Below are 14568 nucleotides of genomic sequence, written 5' to 3' on the forward strand. Positions count from 1 at the left end.
ACTTTGAATGAATGACTGTTACTGGAACTGAACTTTTCCTTTGCTTAAGTAACGCAGCCGGATACCACCTGCTCCTCAACCTGACGATGTTAACTCATCCTGTTATGTAAAAATGCGCTGTTCTCATTTTTTTAACTCAGATTTTCGGTTATAGATTAAATAAAGGAAGTGCCGGGGCGGGAAGGTGGAGGGGGCAGTTCTTATATGCAGAAGTGATACCAGACTGGAGATCTTTATAACCGCACTTACAGTCACGCAGTGCCATTAGTGCATGCAAGTGACAGAAGAAGCAAAAGAGGCAGAGGAAAAAGAAGGCCAGTTACTAGGCGGGTATGTTGGCTGAAGGTTTTCTCAGACTGCTGGTGTACAGGGAGGAGAGAAAGTTTGCCTCCAATTCCAAGCAAAAGAGATTGCAGACAAGTGGTCATTGTGCCGATCCATCCAACTGTGCTCGCTCTGACTCGAGCTCTGCAGTCCCAGGGGTGCATTCAGCAGAAGCAGGTAAAAAAAGAAGCCTTTTTTGCGATTACAAACAACAAAACATGTTGGAACAACTGTCCCATTAGTGTGACAGACAGTTTATCTGCAGTGGGGTTTATGCAGTAACTTTGTATCCTGCTGCAGTCTAGTTCCCTCTAACTAACAAGCTTCCTCTTTCTGTTAAATGCAAACTTGCCAACACACACACATCAACAGTCACTGGTTTAAAATGGTGGTGCAGTTGATAGAACTAACGCCTCACAACAAAAAGCTTTTTCTCTTAACTCAAATTTTAGCAAACTAACAAACTATGAATATATCCTCTATACGTTTTGTTTTTATTTTATTTTAGTTATTTTTCTTCACAAAATCACTTCATTTAGAGGTTTTTTTTTCAAAGGTGTGGTTTTTATTCTCATTTTATTTAACTATTATAACCTTTTTTTGAATGTAATAGGATAAAGTGTGGTATAGGTGACAGTGGATTTATGATTTTTTTAAAGGTAAAAACTTGTTGAATCTAAAACTAATAATACCCATATTGTAGTTTGGTTAAATAATTTAACAGCTGTATTAAATAATTAAATATAGCTAATAAGAAGCAATCCATTTGTAAATAATCATTTGTCCTTTATCTGGTTTCATATTGGGAAAAAAAATTGTAAGCAAGCATGTAACTAGTTTCTCTTCTGTAATCAGGGATCATAGAGGAAGATCTGAACTCCAGCCAACCCCAGATTCTCAAAGTGGTGCCTCAGAGACCTGTAGCCCTCTCAATCCCTACTGACCTGTACCCCCTTTACATAGAAGACTGTAGCTTGCTGGAACAGTATCCAGACCTGCAGGTGGCTGACTCAGGCCGCATCACACACAATCTACTGAGAACTGCTGTCAGCCAGCATGATTTCTGCATCCAGTCTCCCATCTCTCAAGTTTGTCCAAGCACAGCCCAGCAAGAGCCACAGAATTCAGTACCATCCATACCAGACCAGGGTTATCTAGCAATGGGGGACAGTGTGAACATCAGCCTGGATCTGCCTGGATCGGGGCTAGAGCCCATGTCTAACTCGGTGCTGAACGGGCTGCTGGAGAAACAGCTGGAGGAGGTGTACATGCAGCATTTAACTGAGAACTTAGCTCGGTGCAACTCCCACCTGGGGAACAGCCTCCTGCACGGCCTGGTGCCCCCGCCACAGCCTAGCAGCCAGTCAGAGGGGGCAGACTCATTACTGGGATGCATGGATAAAAGCACAGAAGACAGCAGCAGTAAAATTAGTTATCTCAACACCCATAACTTAGTGCCCTGCTCCTCCAACTTCAGCTCCCCAGTGTTGAGGATTTCAGAGGCGGAAAATCCTCATCCGCAATGATCCTGCAAAAGCTTTAAATATTGTGACCTAGACGACTTTGCTTCAGTGCTTCACACCCAAGTTTACACACACACAATTGTATCCACTATATCAGTGCTATTTTTATACAAAGCCTTGCTCTCTTGCTTAAGATGCCTGAAACTTAGCTGCTTTCATATGCCATCTCCTGTTAGATTTGAGTATTACACCACCGGGGAGCTACTTGTTATACATTCAAATGGATTTTACTGACTTATAGTTGGGAATGTGTTAAGTGTTTGATTTATAATAAAGCAAGATATAACAAAGTATCAGCTTGTGGTTATTTACAACTGCATTTTATTAATCTGTTGCTTTTTACCAACACCTGTAAAGCCATCTTGTACCCATCTACTTACTTAGACAGCAGAAGGCTGGATATTGACATTTATGTGCGCTATGAAAAAATATGGTGTGCAAAGGTTTTCGCTACCAAATAACTGATTCAAGTGTGATTACAAAAAGCCTTCGGACTGCCTGATATCTAATAGAGGTCAGGAGAAAAAGGTGATAATGCTGCCATGTTAGCAACAGAGATTAAACACAACCCCACCGACAAGGCCCCCCTTCAACACAAGCACAAACTTTCCATGTTATCGACCAGTTCTATGCAAACGTGTCTGATTAGGTTTCCATGATGATTTCCACGAGTGTATACACATCACCTAGTTTGATCTGCGCTGGCAGATAAAGGAATAGGAGAAAGCAGGTTCTTCCTGTAGTCCTGAGAAAGATGTTACCTTGTTAAGTTTAGAGAATAGGCTTTAGTACAGCTGTTTCCACCATGATTATTAGTAGTAGTGGTTAGGTTTTTGTTTAAAGGGACCCGAAGATCACTCTAGCTTTGGCATCAACTGTCAGAGCAGCAGTCTCAAGAAATATGATTGATCTGGCTGCTAAGAGGAAACACAAATCGTCCTCACAAGTAGGCATCCTGCAGTGAGGTTAATGGTAATTCATTAACATGCACCAACATAATCTTTGGAAGCCTAAGGCATGCTATTCATCTGTGAAAAGAGATGGAAAACAGAGATTTAACTGAGGTTATCCTGTAATTAATAGATTAGAATTGGCAGTGTGATCAGGCTTTGTCATGTGTAGCCTCTGTGTGGAGATTATGGCAGGTAAATGCAAGGTAATTTAGAGGAGCTAATCTAAAAATTGAATACAAAGACAAAGAACAGGGGTAAATTAGATTTAACTTGTGGGAGATGTATTAGTCCCAAACCGAGTGAACAGAGGAAATTAAGTTATTATGTTTTATCTGATATAAGCTTGAAGTCTATTGAGATGAATTCAAATACCTCATGTTTGTTGTTAAATGTGTTCATCTGAACCCAGTCTAACTTAACACTTGTTTCAACCAAGTCAAACTATCAGTCCGTGGGTTTTTTTGGTCCGTTTGCTCTGAGCTACAGTCTTTGTATTTTACTATCTGTCCATTACCAGCAAATTTATAATCATTTTCATCAATTCATTTTTAAGAGTTTTACTTCATCATGAATACATTTTTATTTAAACCACTTCTCAATGACTTTGAGGTTATGCTTAGCATTACCTTTAGCTAAGCGTAGCTAAAGGTAATGCTAAGCATAGTAAATGATGGTTAAATGTTTTGGATATTCTTGTAGCTAACTTGTTATTATCATCATCATTTTTTAGCTAACTATGAAACAATTCTTCCACTACTTTTTTCTGCTATGGTATTTAACGTCAGTTTAGTGTTTCACAATATGTTAATCCAGCCCGTTAGCTAACAGTTTCAGCTGTTTTTAGCTATATGTTTAGCTAGCTATTTCAAGTATTTATTATTCACTCTGGCCCAGTATTCATGCTATTCTTATCATTTTTGCCCTCTCTTTGTCTATTTGAAGTCCTTATTCATAACTCACGCCTGTTCAGGATCACACAATTTATTTAATAAAATATTTTTAAATTTTTCTGATTAGCAAAGCTAATATTGCCACATACCAACTACTGAGGTATCCCTGAGCAGTGTAGGCTACCTCATGTTTTGAATCACTTCCCCACTTCACATTGATAACATTATACCTTATTAGGGGCCCTATCCAGTGTAATTACACAAGTCTTTTCAGCTGGTTGATTAGACCTCAGTAAAGGCAGAAGCAAGCAGGAGTTATATAAGGTCGATAGAAAGTGGAAGCTATTCAACTTTAACAGGTTCCGGCATCATCAAAAGGACGTGGTGTACTGGTATCCATGATGCACGCTGTTTACAGGGATTACAGGACATTAATTCATGCTTCAGCAAAATCAAGTGATATGAAAACCCGTGACTGAAAATAGATTTTTTTTTAAACATAAAACTAAATTATCTGCAACTTAATAACTGAATTAAAATGGCATACCTGATTTAGGCTCGCACACAGGCAACATTAGAAATTTAGATTCAAGTCAGTTCAGAGCAGTTGTCTGACCTGAAACAGGACGGGCGGCAGGCAGGAGGCTCTCAGTCAAGTCTGATGCACAAGACAGTTTCCACCGTTTATAGGTGTGTACACCTACATTACAAAACATTCATGGCTTTACATGTCCTATAATTAAATTGAGTTCTAAGCAAATAAAATTAATGAAGTGATTAAATTAATTAAGAATTAGTAGCTTTATTCTTATGAATTTGCATAAGTGAAAACACTCAGATGAGAGGGCATCTCTACTTATAGCGCAGGTGTATGTGTAAGGTGTGATGAACCTTACACATACTCTGTGACTCTGTGTCATTAAATGTTCTTGTGAACAAGTAACTTGGTATTTAAGTTACTACTGTTAAAGTAAAAGATGAATGAAAAGGGATTTAGGGGGAAAAAAAGTAAACCTTGTTAGAAAGATCCGAATTTATAATGTTTGTTTGTGCTGATATTCCCAATTATGTATTATAGAATTATATTTTACATTAATTTTATACATTAATGACAAGTTAGTTATTATATATTACTTACATACTTTTTCTTATGTAATAATATTCAACATTAAAATATATGGTTAACAGTTTAGAGTTAATGAACACATTTCATGAAGCTGACAATGGCTTTATTTAACCCATATTTGTGAAATGCATACAAAATAAATACTGTGTAATAATAATAATGATAATAATAATATCTGGCAGACAGATATATTGTATTATAGAGCATAACAGCATGTGATATGACAGGTTTCCTGTGTGGTGAGGTTGTTTAGGATTCTCCATGATGGGTGGTTTGTTCAGTTCATTCATTACCAAAATCATCCACTGCTGCTTTGTAATCCTCCTCCTGGCCATCTCTAACACATCCAACCACTCCAGGATCAAAGAATATTTCTGAGGGTGGCGTGAGTCGGAGTTGTACTGAAAGTCTAAGGTGAACAAGGGGAACAGGAATAACTGCACAGTCCACGGATGTGAGATTGGGTGGCGCAACGCCTGTCTGTCAGCAATCCATGCGATGGAGGGTGTGTTTACTAATATTACCTCCTCTGTCTGTATCAGTGGCTGAATCGTGTAAAATGATTAAACGCTGTGCAGCATTTAGATGATGGACTGTGTGTAAACTGCAGAGGGTCAAGATGTTTCACCTCTGGTCTGACGTGGACTGACGTGTCTTCCCATCACCTTCCTCACACGCGATTTGAAGTCCGCCAGGTCGATAGTCAGTAAGTTTGGACTTTGTCAACTTCTCCAGTAGAGGAATCAAACAGGATGTTTTTTCCATTTCAATGGTATCTTCTCCTGCTTCAGACTCGGGTTGTAAATATGACTCAGAGTCACAGACGGACTTGCTGCTGCTTAGTTTCTCCAGCTGTCTCCTAACATGGCCAGGAGTTGCAGTCAGGCATTGCGTGTTAATCAGAGGTGGAGAGGTCTGATCCTCAGTGAGTTCACTTGTAGGGAAGAAGGGACGAAGGGCAAAGTCACTGAGGGTAGTGAGGGTGTGTAAAAAAACCCAAAACAACTCTTAGCTTTTAAATGTTCTCTTGGACTGGAGAAGAACAACTAACAACTTTCCAGAAGCACAAACAGATTTTAAAGCAACAGAAAAAAAAAATCACATGCCATCTGCTTAACATTTTGGAAAAGGGAACAAGTCACACAAGCAACATATTTTTAACTTTTTGTTTGTTTTCTGTGTAAATGACCCGTACAACTAAACTCACTAAACCAATTATTTTTGTGCTCTTATACAGTGGAAGGCTTATTCTGACACAGATCCTTGCGTTTGCAGTGGAACTGACGGACTGCACGCATACTGGCATAAAATATGTAAAGACGATAAACCGAATTTAATAAGAAGCCAGTGGAAGGAAGAGATAATGTCTTGGTTGATAATTAAAGCCTTTTTCTCACCACGAGGCAACATATTTGTAACTGTAATTCAAACTATTTCAATAATCACAACATGCCGCATCAACAATAAGTTGCTTGTTTGAAATGAAAGATTGCAAATCAAATAAGCCACAGCAGAACACAAATTCCACCAAATGAAGCACTGCTGCCACAGCATGAGAACAAACACTGAAAATGAGTCCATTGTCGGAGAAGCCCTTTCTCTGCTAGGTAAACAAAATATATTAACAATTATTGCAATCTATCTAAGCTTTGTACACAACAAACCATCAGTGCTAATACCCTGGCTGAATCTTGTGCATGTGTACTTGCATTACTTGCCGTGGGGACACAAATGTGTGTACACAGGCACATATTGGGGACTTAAAGCAATTCCCTGTAATGGAAATAATCATATTTCAGTCAACAACAACAGATTATAATTTTACATAAAAGTACTCAAACATTTTGGGTTTTGTTTTGGCTTCCAGTTAGGGTTCATTTTCAGGAAATGGATGTAATGTTCTTTGAGTTGCTGATGAGACCGTCTGTGTGTGTGACACACCCCTTGAGCTCTGTGCTGCTGGTATCATTGCTAGCTCAGGGATTCCTGTGCACATTAGTGGCTGCATGAGTCCCAATCAGGTTGTTTTGTGTGTCTGTGTGTGCCGCTCGCCCCCACCCCCCATCTCCATAGTCCCAATCCTATTCTCTGCCTGTCTCTGCTGTTGTGCCAGCATGGCTGCAGGATGGCTGCTCTGTGGACTCTCTCTCTGCTGCTCTCTGCCAGTCTGCTGGGCTGTCTGGCCATGACCTCTCCCGATGGGAGCCCTCTGCCCCACAATCTGCCCCCCTCGCTGGGCACCAACATTAGCGATGGCAGCCTGTCTGTGGATCTGCCCATGGCTCTGAGGGTGTTCAGCATGGACTATCACCACATACAGGCTCCCTTTGAGATCGTGCTGTGGATCATGCTGGCCTCACTGGCCAAGCTGGGTAAGCCTCAGTTGTGCTCACACTCATCCACGAGAAGCCAGCTTGGTGTCAGATAGCTGGATGTTAATAACTTAGGTTACCTCCATTTAACATTTAATTTAGTTCATTAAACTTATTTCATATATAATATAATGTATATAATATCTATTATTTTTCTACATTTCTAGTTATTTCCAGGATTTTGTAAAACTCACACCAAACCTCAAGTTAACAACCTGTTCTATCAATGAAGGAGTTTATCTGAGTGCAATGGTAGTAGTCCTCCCTCGGTATAGCTACACAAGCGCCTCAAGTCAGAGCAATTTAGTCAGAACTCCACAAAGTTCGGATCCTGCTGATTTCCTTTTACTCCCTCTCCGTTTCTCATTCCCTCAGGTTTCCACTGGTCAGGTCGAGTCCCTGCAGTTGTCCCCGAAAGCTGCGTCCTCATCATGGTGGGCCTCCTGGTTGGAGGTGTGATCTATGGGGTGCGCCACTCTGCTCCACCGACTCTCAGCGCCGATGCTTTCTTCCTCTTTCTGCTGCCACCCATCGTGTTAGATGCGGGATACTTCCTGCCAGGCAGGCTGTTCTTTGAAAACCTTGGTACAATCCTCTGGTTGGTAGCTTTAAAATGTTTGATTTTTGTGTGTGTGTGTGTGTGGAGGCATTCGTATGCAAATTGAGTTGAACAGAATGAAAGTACACCATTTCCACACAAAATATGAGTAGAATGAGTTTGATTTAAAAGTCAGAATTAGACTCTTTATTTTGGTTTTACCCATTAAAGTCTTCTTCTACCTCTACATCTGCATCATCAGTGTAAATTACACAGTATAAAATAAAAATTCAAGAATAAATTGCAAAAAAAAAAAGTCATGATGCACCAAATATGATACAAATTAAAATTCACAAACAGAAATCTATATTTATTGTTTAAATTTCTTCAAATGATTTAATGAATGCTCTACTTTCAAAAACAATTGAATTTTGTGGCAATTATTTCATGGTTCAGGCTCAGGGTTGAAATTTGAAACATCCAAATGATAATTATTTGATCTCCTGCTTAATTCATAATTTTGGTCGTGTACCAAGAATTGGACAGTCTCTAATTTATTTTAATGGAGAGAACCAAGATATAAACATCCCTGCATGTCACTGAGTGAAATAAGTATTTGGTTTCCTACAGCCCAGCCAGATTTCTGCCTCCCACAGAGTCACAGGATTGTTTGACTGGAATGGGTTAAAGCCGCGGTCCCCAACCCCTGGGGCATGGACCGGTATCGGTCCATGAGTCGTTTGGTACCGGGCTGCAAGAGTTGAAGCTTGGATGTGAAATTTATGGTTTTCAGGGTTTTTATTGGTTTTTATTGTTATTTTTTTAATCGTTTTTATTGTTAACTTGGTTTTTCTGGTTCTTTTCCCATGGTTATGGATAGATCTTCTTTTTTGGGGGGTACCGGTACTGGTTTTATTTTGTTGTATTTATCTGCAACACCTTAAAGGCGGGTCCCTGAAAATATTGTTGGACATAAACCGGTCCGTGGCGCAAAAAAGGTTGCAGACTGCTGGGTTAAAAAAACCATCAACAGGAAGCTTGGTAAGAAGGTGACAACTTATGGTGGGATTATTAAGTTTATTAAGTTAAGTAAATACTTATATCACTCAGAGACATTCAAATCAATTCATAGCTTTTATGTACTGTGTTTTTTTCTGTATCTCTCTATTAAAATAAAACTATACCATTAAAAATAGAGACTCTTCAATTCTTTGTAAGTGAGTGAACTTACAAATTCAGCAGGAGACCTAATAATCATTTCACCCACTGTGTCATGTATGGCAGTGTGGCAGACAGATGAAACAAAGGGAGTGAACTAAAGGAGGCAGTTACATATGCTGTAAAACGGTGCTTGAAATAAAATACAAAAACAATAACAAATAGAAACAAATAAAAGAGTAACTAGAAACTAACGAGAGGATGGGCAACAATTGTAAACACAGCTGGAACTGATACAGACTAATAGGACAGGGGAAGTAAAACTGAACATACTGTACAAGGATGAGAGACTGTCAAAATAAAACAGGAAGTACAATAAAAACAGAGAAGAAGACTAACACACACTGGCTGACACTGGGACGGGGCAGAAACAGACATGGGGACATCACTGACAGGGGAACACAAAACACAGAGACAAGACATGAAGACAACGTGAAGACAAGACTGAATGAACACAGAAGAAGACGCGACACTGAGGGAGGAAGAACTCTAAGATTACTAAGAACTGACCATGAACTTAGGAATCACATTGACTATTCAAAATAAACATGACGCACTGCATATGTTACCACATTTGTCATATTTTGAGCTTGTTTTTGTGGACCTAAAATCAGATATTCATCGAGTATTTGTTAAAGGTACCTGGAGCAGGTGTCTTAAAGCTGGTTTCTTGTGCATGTGCAGGTATGCAGTGCTGGGGACTTTGTGGAACGTCCTGGGCATCGGCCTGTCTCTGTACGGTGTTTGCCTGCTGGCTCAGAGCTCACTAGGAGATGTCTCTCTGCTCCACTGCCTGCTGTTTGGCTCCCTGATCGCTGCTGTAGACCCAGTGGCGGTGCTTTCTGTTTTCCAAGAGATGCAAGTTAACGAACAGCTGCATATCCTGGTGTTCGGAGAGTCACTGCTCAATGACGCCGTCACTGTGGTGAGGAGAGAAGCGGTGCGTGTTTCAGGTACCTAAATGAAACACTTGATACTCATACACGTTTCTTCCTCTCAGGTGCTCTACAAGCTTTTTGAGTCCTTCCTCCGTCTGCCATCAGTGTCAGGGCTGGATGTTTTGCTGGGGGGCTGCAGGGTGGTGGTGGTGGGAATCGGAGGCTTGTGTGTAGGTCTCTTCTTCGGCCTGCTGGCAGCCCTCACCTCACGTTTTACCTCCAGGGCCCAAGTCATTGCCCCGCTCTTTGTCTTCCTCTATTCCTATTTGTCTTACCTTACCTCAGAGATGCTTCACCTCTCTGGGATCATGGCGTGAGTGCTGCTCAGAATCATCTGAATCCCAAAGACCACAAATTGTATGCATTAGTATTATAAACATTAGTTAACTTTGCTTCCCCTTTCCCCGCCCTGCAGCATAGTGACCTGTGCTGCTACAATGAAACAGTACGTGGAAGCAAATGTGTCGGAGCGCAGCAACACCAGCATCCAGTACTTTCTGAAGATGTGGAGTAGCGTGAGCGAGACCTTAATCTTCATCTTCCTGGGAGTGTCCACCATACAGGACATCCACATGTGGAGCTGGCCGTTTGTGTGCTCTACACTGCTGCTCTGTCTCATCTGGAGGGCCACGGGTATAAGTCTTCTCCGCACTTTAAAACAAGTTATATCACAAGATCAGCAAAGTGGATATCTAAACTCTTTCTCACTTCTGAAAAGGCGTGCTTCTGCTGACCGCGTTTGTGAACAAGCTCCGGAGGAACGCCGTGACCTTCCGAGACCAGTTCATCATCGCCTACGGTGGCCTGAGAGGGGCAATCTGTTTTTCCCTGGTCTTCCTGATTGATGACTTCCCAAAGAAACGACTCTTCATCACCACTACCATCGTGGTCATTCTCTTTACTGTCTTTGTACAGGTGGGGCAAACATGTTCGTGAATTGTAAGGAAAACAGTTTGTCATAGTTTGAAGGTGGATTTTATTTTTCTGAGTCTGGTTTGCAGGGGATGACCATCAAGCCTCTAGTGGAGCTACTGTATGTGAAGAGGAAGAAGAGAGCTCTGCCTACTCTCAGCGAGGAGATCCACAGCAGGGTGAGAGATCACAGGAATCACAGCTAAGTGTGGAGTTGTGATAGGGCTGTAGATAACTCTGGACACTACTGATTTTTAGACATCAGTAAATTAGCAAAGACTGAAATCATAAGGATTATGATCTCAGAAGAGCAAGGTTTACTAACCAAAAGGAAACAAGGTGAGTTCAGTTTTTTCCTATGCAAAGCATGCAATGTTTGAAGGATGCACTGAAGTGGATGGTGCACAGAGGGCAGCCTGTTTCATGAATTTCTTTCAATACTTCCAAAGGATATCATTTTTTGCAAGTTATCTGCAAGTAATCCTGTTTGTTGTTAGCTCATAGATCACCTGGTGGCAGGTATAGAGGACGTGGTTGGCTACTGGGGGCAGCACTACTGGAAAGACAAGTTAGTTTTCCGTGTTTAACTGTTACTTTGCCTTCTGCTTGTGTTTTATCATAAAGCGTTCGTTGTGCATGTAAAAAGATAAAATATGAAATGACCAGCAGGTGGCAGCAAACACTATGCACATTTTCTACAAGTCACAGTATTGCCATCTGTGTGCTTGTGTGTGTGTGAGGTTTGAGCAGTTCAACAAGAAGTACCTTCGCCGTTTCCTCATCCGTAACGACCGCCAGGCTAGCTCCAGCATCCTCAGAGTTTACCAGGAGCTGGAGAGACGGGAGCAGAGGGGAGTCGAGGAGGAGGCCCCGCCGATGTAAGAAAATGGTTTTTGGACTATGTGTCAGTGTTTGTCCTTAAAGTTCCCAGAATAACGGAAGAAAGGTTCGTGACCATAATCAGGGTTTTCTAAAAACCTAGAGTGGATCCTCGCTCCCAAGGGCGACCTCTACTACCGGAGGAGATGGAAAGCATCAGGCGCATCCTCTCAAGAAACCTCCAAAACTTCAACAACAAGGTAAAGTTTCTATGCCACTGTTAGCTATTTCCTATTTCCAGCTACTACAACTTAGAAATTGCACAATGTGTATAATTCAGCTCCACACTTCTGGGCTCATGCATTTGTCCTCACTCCAGCAGACACCAGCCTACAGCAGACACACCCTGCACCAGGACACATCGGTGGACAGAACAAGGAAGCCCCTTTACAGACACCAAAGTCTGGGAGAAAGATACTCATACAACACAATCACACACTTTCAGGTGCATGCAAACTACCTGCATTTCCTCATGTTCGGGTTTTATTGAACAGAATTAAGAAGACTGAATGGTTAGGAGAGTAAGTTCACAGGGTTGCAGGGGTCTCAAACTCCAGGCCTCAAGGGCCGATGTCCTGCAGGTTTTAGATCTCACCCTGGGTCAACACACCTGAATCAAATGATTAGCTCCTTACCAGGTTTCTGGAAAACTTCAAGACTTATTGAGGAGGTAATTTAGCCATTTGAATCAGCTGTGTTGCATCAAGGACACATCTAAAACCTGCAGGACACCGGCCCTCGAGGCCTGGAGTTCGACACCTGTGGTTTAGTGGATTCATGTTGAAATACTGCATCCAAGTTTAGGAATCTGTTTAAACTCTGTGTGATTCTGAACTACGTTAATGATGGAGTGTCGGTATCAGAGTAGAGAACATCCTCCATGGTGCTGTACTGTGTATTTCTACTGTTGCAGGGGGAGGATGGTGGGCTAAGTGAGCCACAGAGAGTGAGAACTGGACTTAGCAGATCTCACACAGGTAAAGACGCAGCCAGATGCACAGCCACGTGAAACAGAAAGTCTTGACAGGACTCTATGCAGTCCTATAAAAAACAGCCAAGTCCTCTGCATGATTCAGCAGCTTGTAGGGCCAACTTACGTAACAATAACTTGAATCATTAATTCTTTGTATGACCTTATCAGTCTCTCACATCATTGTCAATACATTTTTCCTGCTCTTCTTTACATCATTGCTTCAGTTCATTGAGGTTTTGCAGGTTCTCTTTATGTCCAACCACAGTTTTTAATGAAGCTGATGTCTGGACTTTGGCTCAGCCATGGTAACACCTCGATGTTTGGGATCATTACCATGCCAAATAACCTACTCTCAGCCAAAATTTAGCTCTCAGATAGCATTACATTTGACTCTAGATGACTTTGGTGCCCTGAGTTAAACTCAATAACTGCAAGGTGCACAGGTCCCGCAGCCCCAAGACAAGGCAAATCACCACCCCTCCACCACTGTGCCTGACAGCTCATATGCTGTGTTTAATTTTTACAAACGTAACTGTGCATGATGGTGAGACAGCACAAATTCGGTCTTGTTGGTCTGTCCAAAGGACATTGTTGCAGAAGTTGTTTGTTCAGATGCAGCTTTTCAAAACTAAACCATGCTGCCATGGTCGTTTTTTTCTCCTGGCACTCCTTCTAAAACAAGCCATAACTTATCTCACCAAACATTCTGTCATGAAGTTTAACATTTAACATGCTAACTGAGGCCTGTGGAGTCGGACATGCAGCTCTTGCAGTTTCTCCTAACACTGCACGGTCAGACCTTGAGGTGAATTAGCTGATGATCAATTAATCAAGTTAATTTTGATTAAAAACACCAGGCTGCTACTTTCCCCTCATATGGAACCAATAAGGGTTGTTTTTTTATGTGATCGCATAGAGTCCGACAACCACTTTCTTTTTCAAATGTCTGTTTATCAAACTCATGTTGAACAAATGGAAAGCTTTACTTTTTTCTCAGGTTCTCAGTCTGAGTTTTAAAGGCTTTTTGCTTTTCTTGCTAGTTAGTATGTAAGATTAAAACTCAGTCTTCCTGTTTACTTCTGCAAAATTATGTTTTAATTCGTGCAGTTTTTTTAACTGTGTGTTTGCTGTCTCTCAAACTTTCTGCTCTAACTTAAAGAAAGAAAGAAAAAAAAAACCCCAGGTTATTAGTATTTCTCTCCCTCCTGATCTTTGACCAGAAGCTTTTTTGACTTTGTGACTCTTGAGCTCACTTCACCGTCTTCCCTCATGGCAGTGTGCTCCATAAGCCCACGATCCACTCTCCTGGACTCCTCAGACTCAGCTGGCCCGGCTCAGACTAGATCAACGGATCCAAAAGCTGCTAGAGAAGACCTAGTCTCTCCAAAACATCAGGAAACCGTGGAGAGAGCCGCCAGGAAACACCTCAGCTTTGTTTTGGAGAATGAGAAGCAGCAATGAATGCAGACTGTGAGACACGGGGAGGGAGGGAGAAAAACATATGAAAGCAAAGAACTCAGCGTGTTCCATCATTTGAAATGATAAGTACCTCGTATTCCTTTAAGCACAGAGTTGTGAGGTGCAAAGCAGAACTAGTAGAAGTCTTCAGCAATTTCATGGATGCATCCCAAGTAAATTCCTCATAAAATGAATTTAATGGTTTTATTTATTTATTCAGAGCGTTTGCCGGCTACAATAAAGCTTTTCTCAGCTCCATGTTTCACCTCTTGAACAACTCTTGCATCTCCAGCCTAATTCATTTTCAAAGCGCCATTCCCAGAGTAACACCAACATTACAAATACCTCGCAGTCATAAATGCTGATACCTGCTGCCCACAACGTCCTCACGCCAATCTTTCCTCTCCTTGTTTCCTTTACAAATGCACAGCAAAATACATACACTGGTAATCTGACGAGGACAG

The 14568-nt window shown here is 41.3% G+C and overlaps 2 protein-coding genes across 2 annotated transcripts; both read left to right on the forward strand.

Moving 5' to 3' along the window:
- The first annotated feature begins 99 nt into the window (after positions 1-99).
- si:dkey-237j10.2 (uncharacterized) lies at positions 100-2137 on the forward strand. The gene is made up of 2 exons (XM_006781780.3): positions 100-501; positions 1180-2137. The coding sequence occupies exons 1-2, from the start codon at positions 333-335 to the stop codon at positions 1848-1850; spliced, it is 840 nt and encodes a 279-aa protein (XP_006781843.1). The 5' UTR covers positions 100-332; the 3' UTR covers positions 1851-2137.
- A 4804-nt stretch (positions 2138-6941) lies between these two features.
- LOC102778930 (sodium/hydrogen exchanger 2-like) lies at positions 6942-14129 on the forward strand. Its single transcript, XM_006781779.3, has 13 exons — positions 6942-7188; positions 7564-7786; positions 9629-9869; positions 9945-10195; positions 10298-10515; positions 10601-10797; positions 10884-10973; positions 11292-11362; positions 11535-11672; positions 11777-11873; positions 11993-12118; positions 12587-12650; positions 13923-14129. Exons 1-13 carry the CDS (start codon positions 6942-6944, stop codon positions 14105-14107), a joined length of 2148 nt encoding a protein of 715 aa, XP_006781842.2. The 3' UTR covers positions 14108-14129.
- The last annotated feature ends 439 nt before the right edge of the window (positions 14130-14568 follow it).

Source organism: Neolamprologus brichardi, chromosome 2 (genome assembly GCF_056152115.1).
Source record: "Neolamprologus brichardi isolate AB-2024 chromosome 2, ASM5615211v1, whole genome shotgun sequence".
Taxonomy (NCBI): domain Eukaryota; kingdom Metazoa; phylum Chordata; class Actinopteri; order Cichliformes; family Cichlidae; genus Neolamprologus; species Neolamprologus brichardi.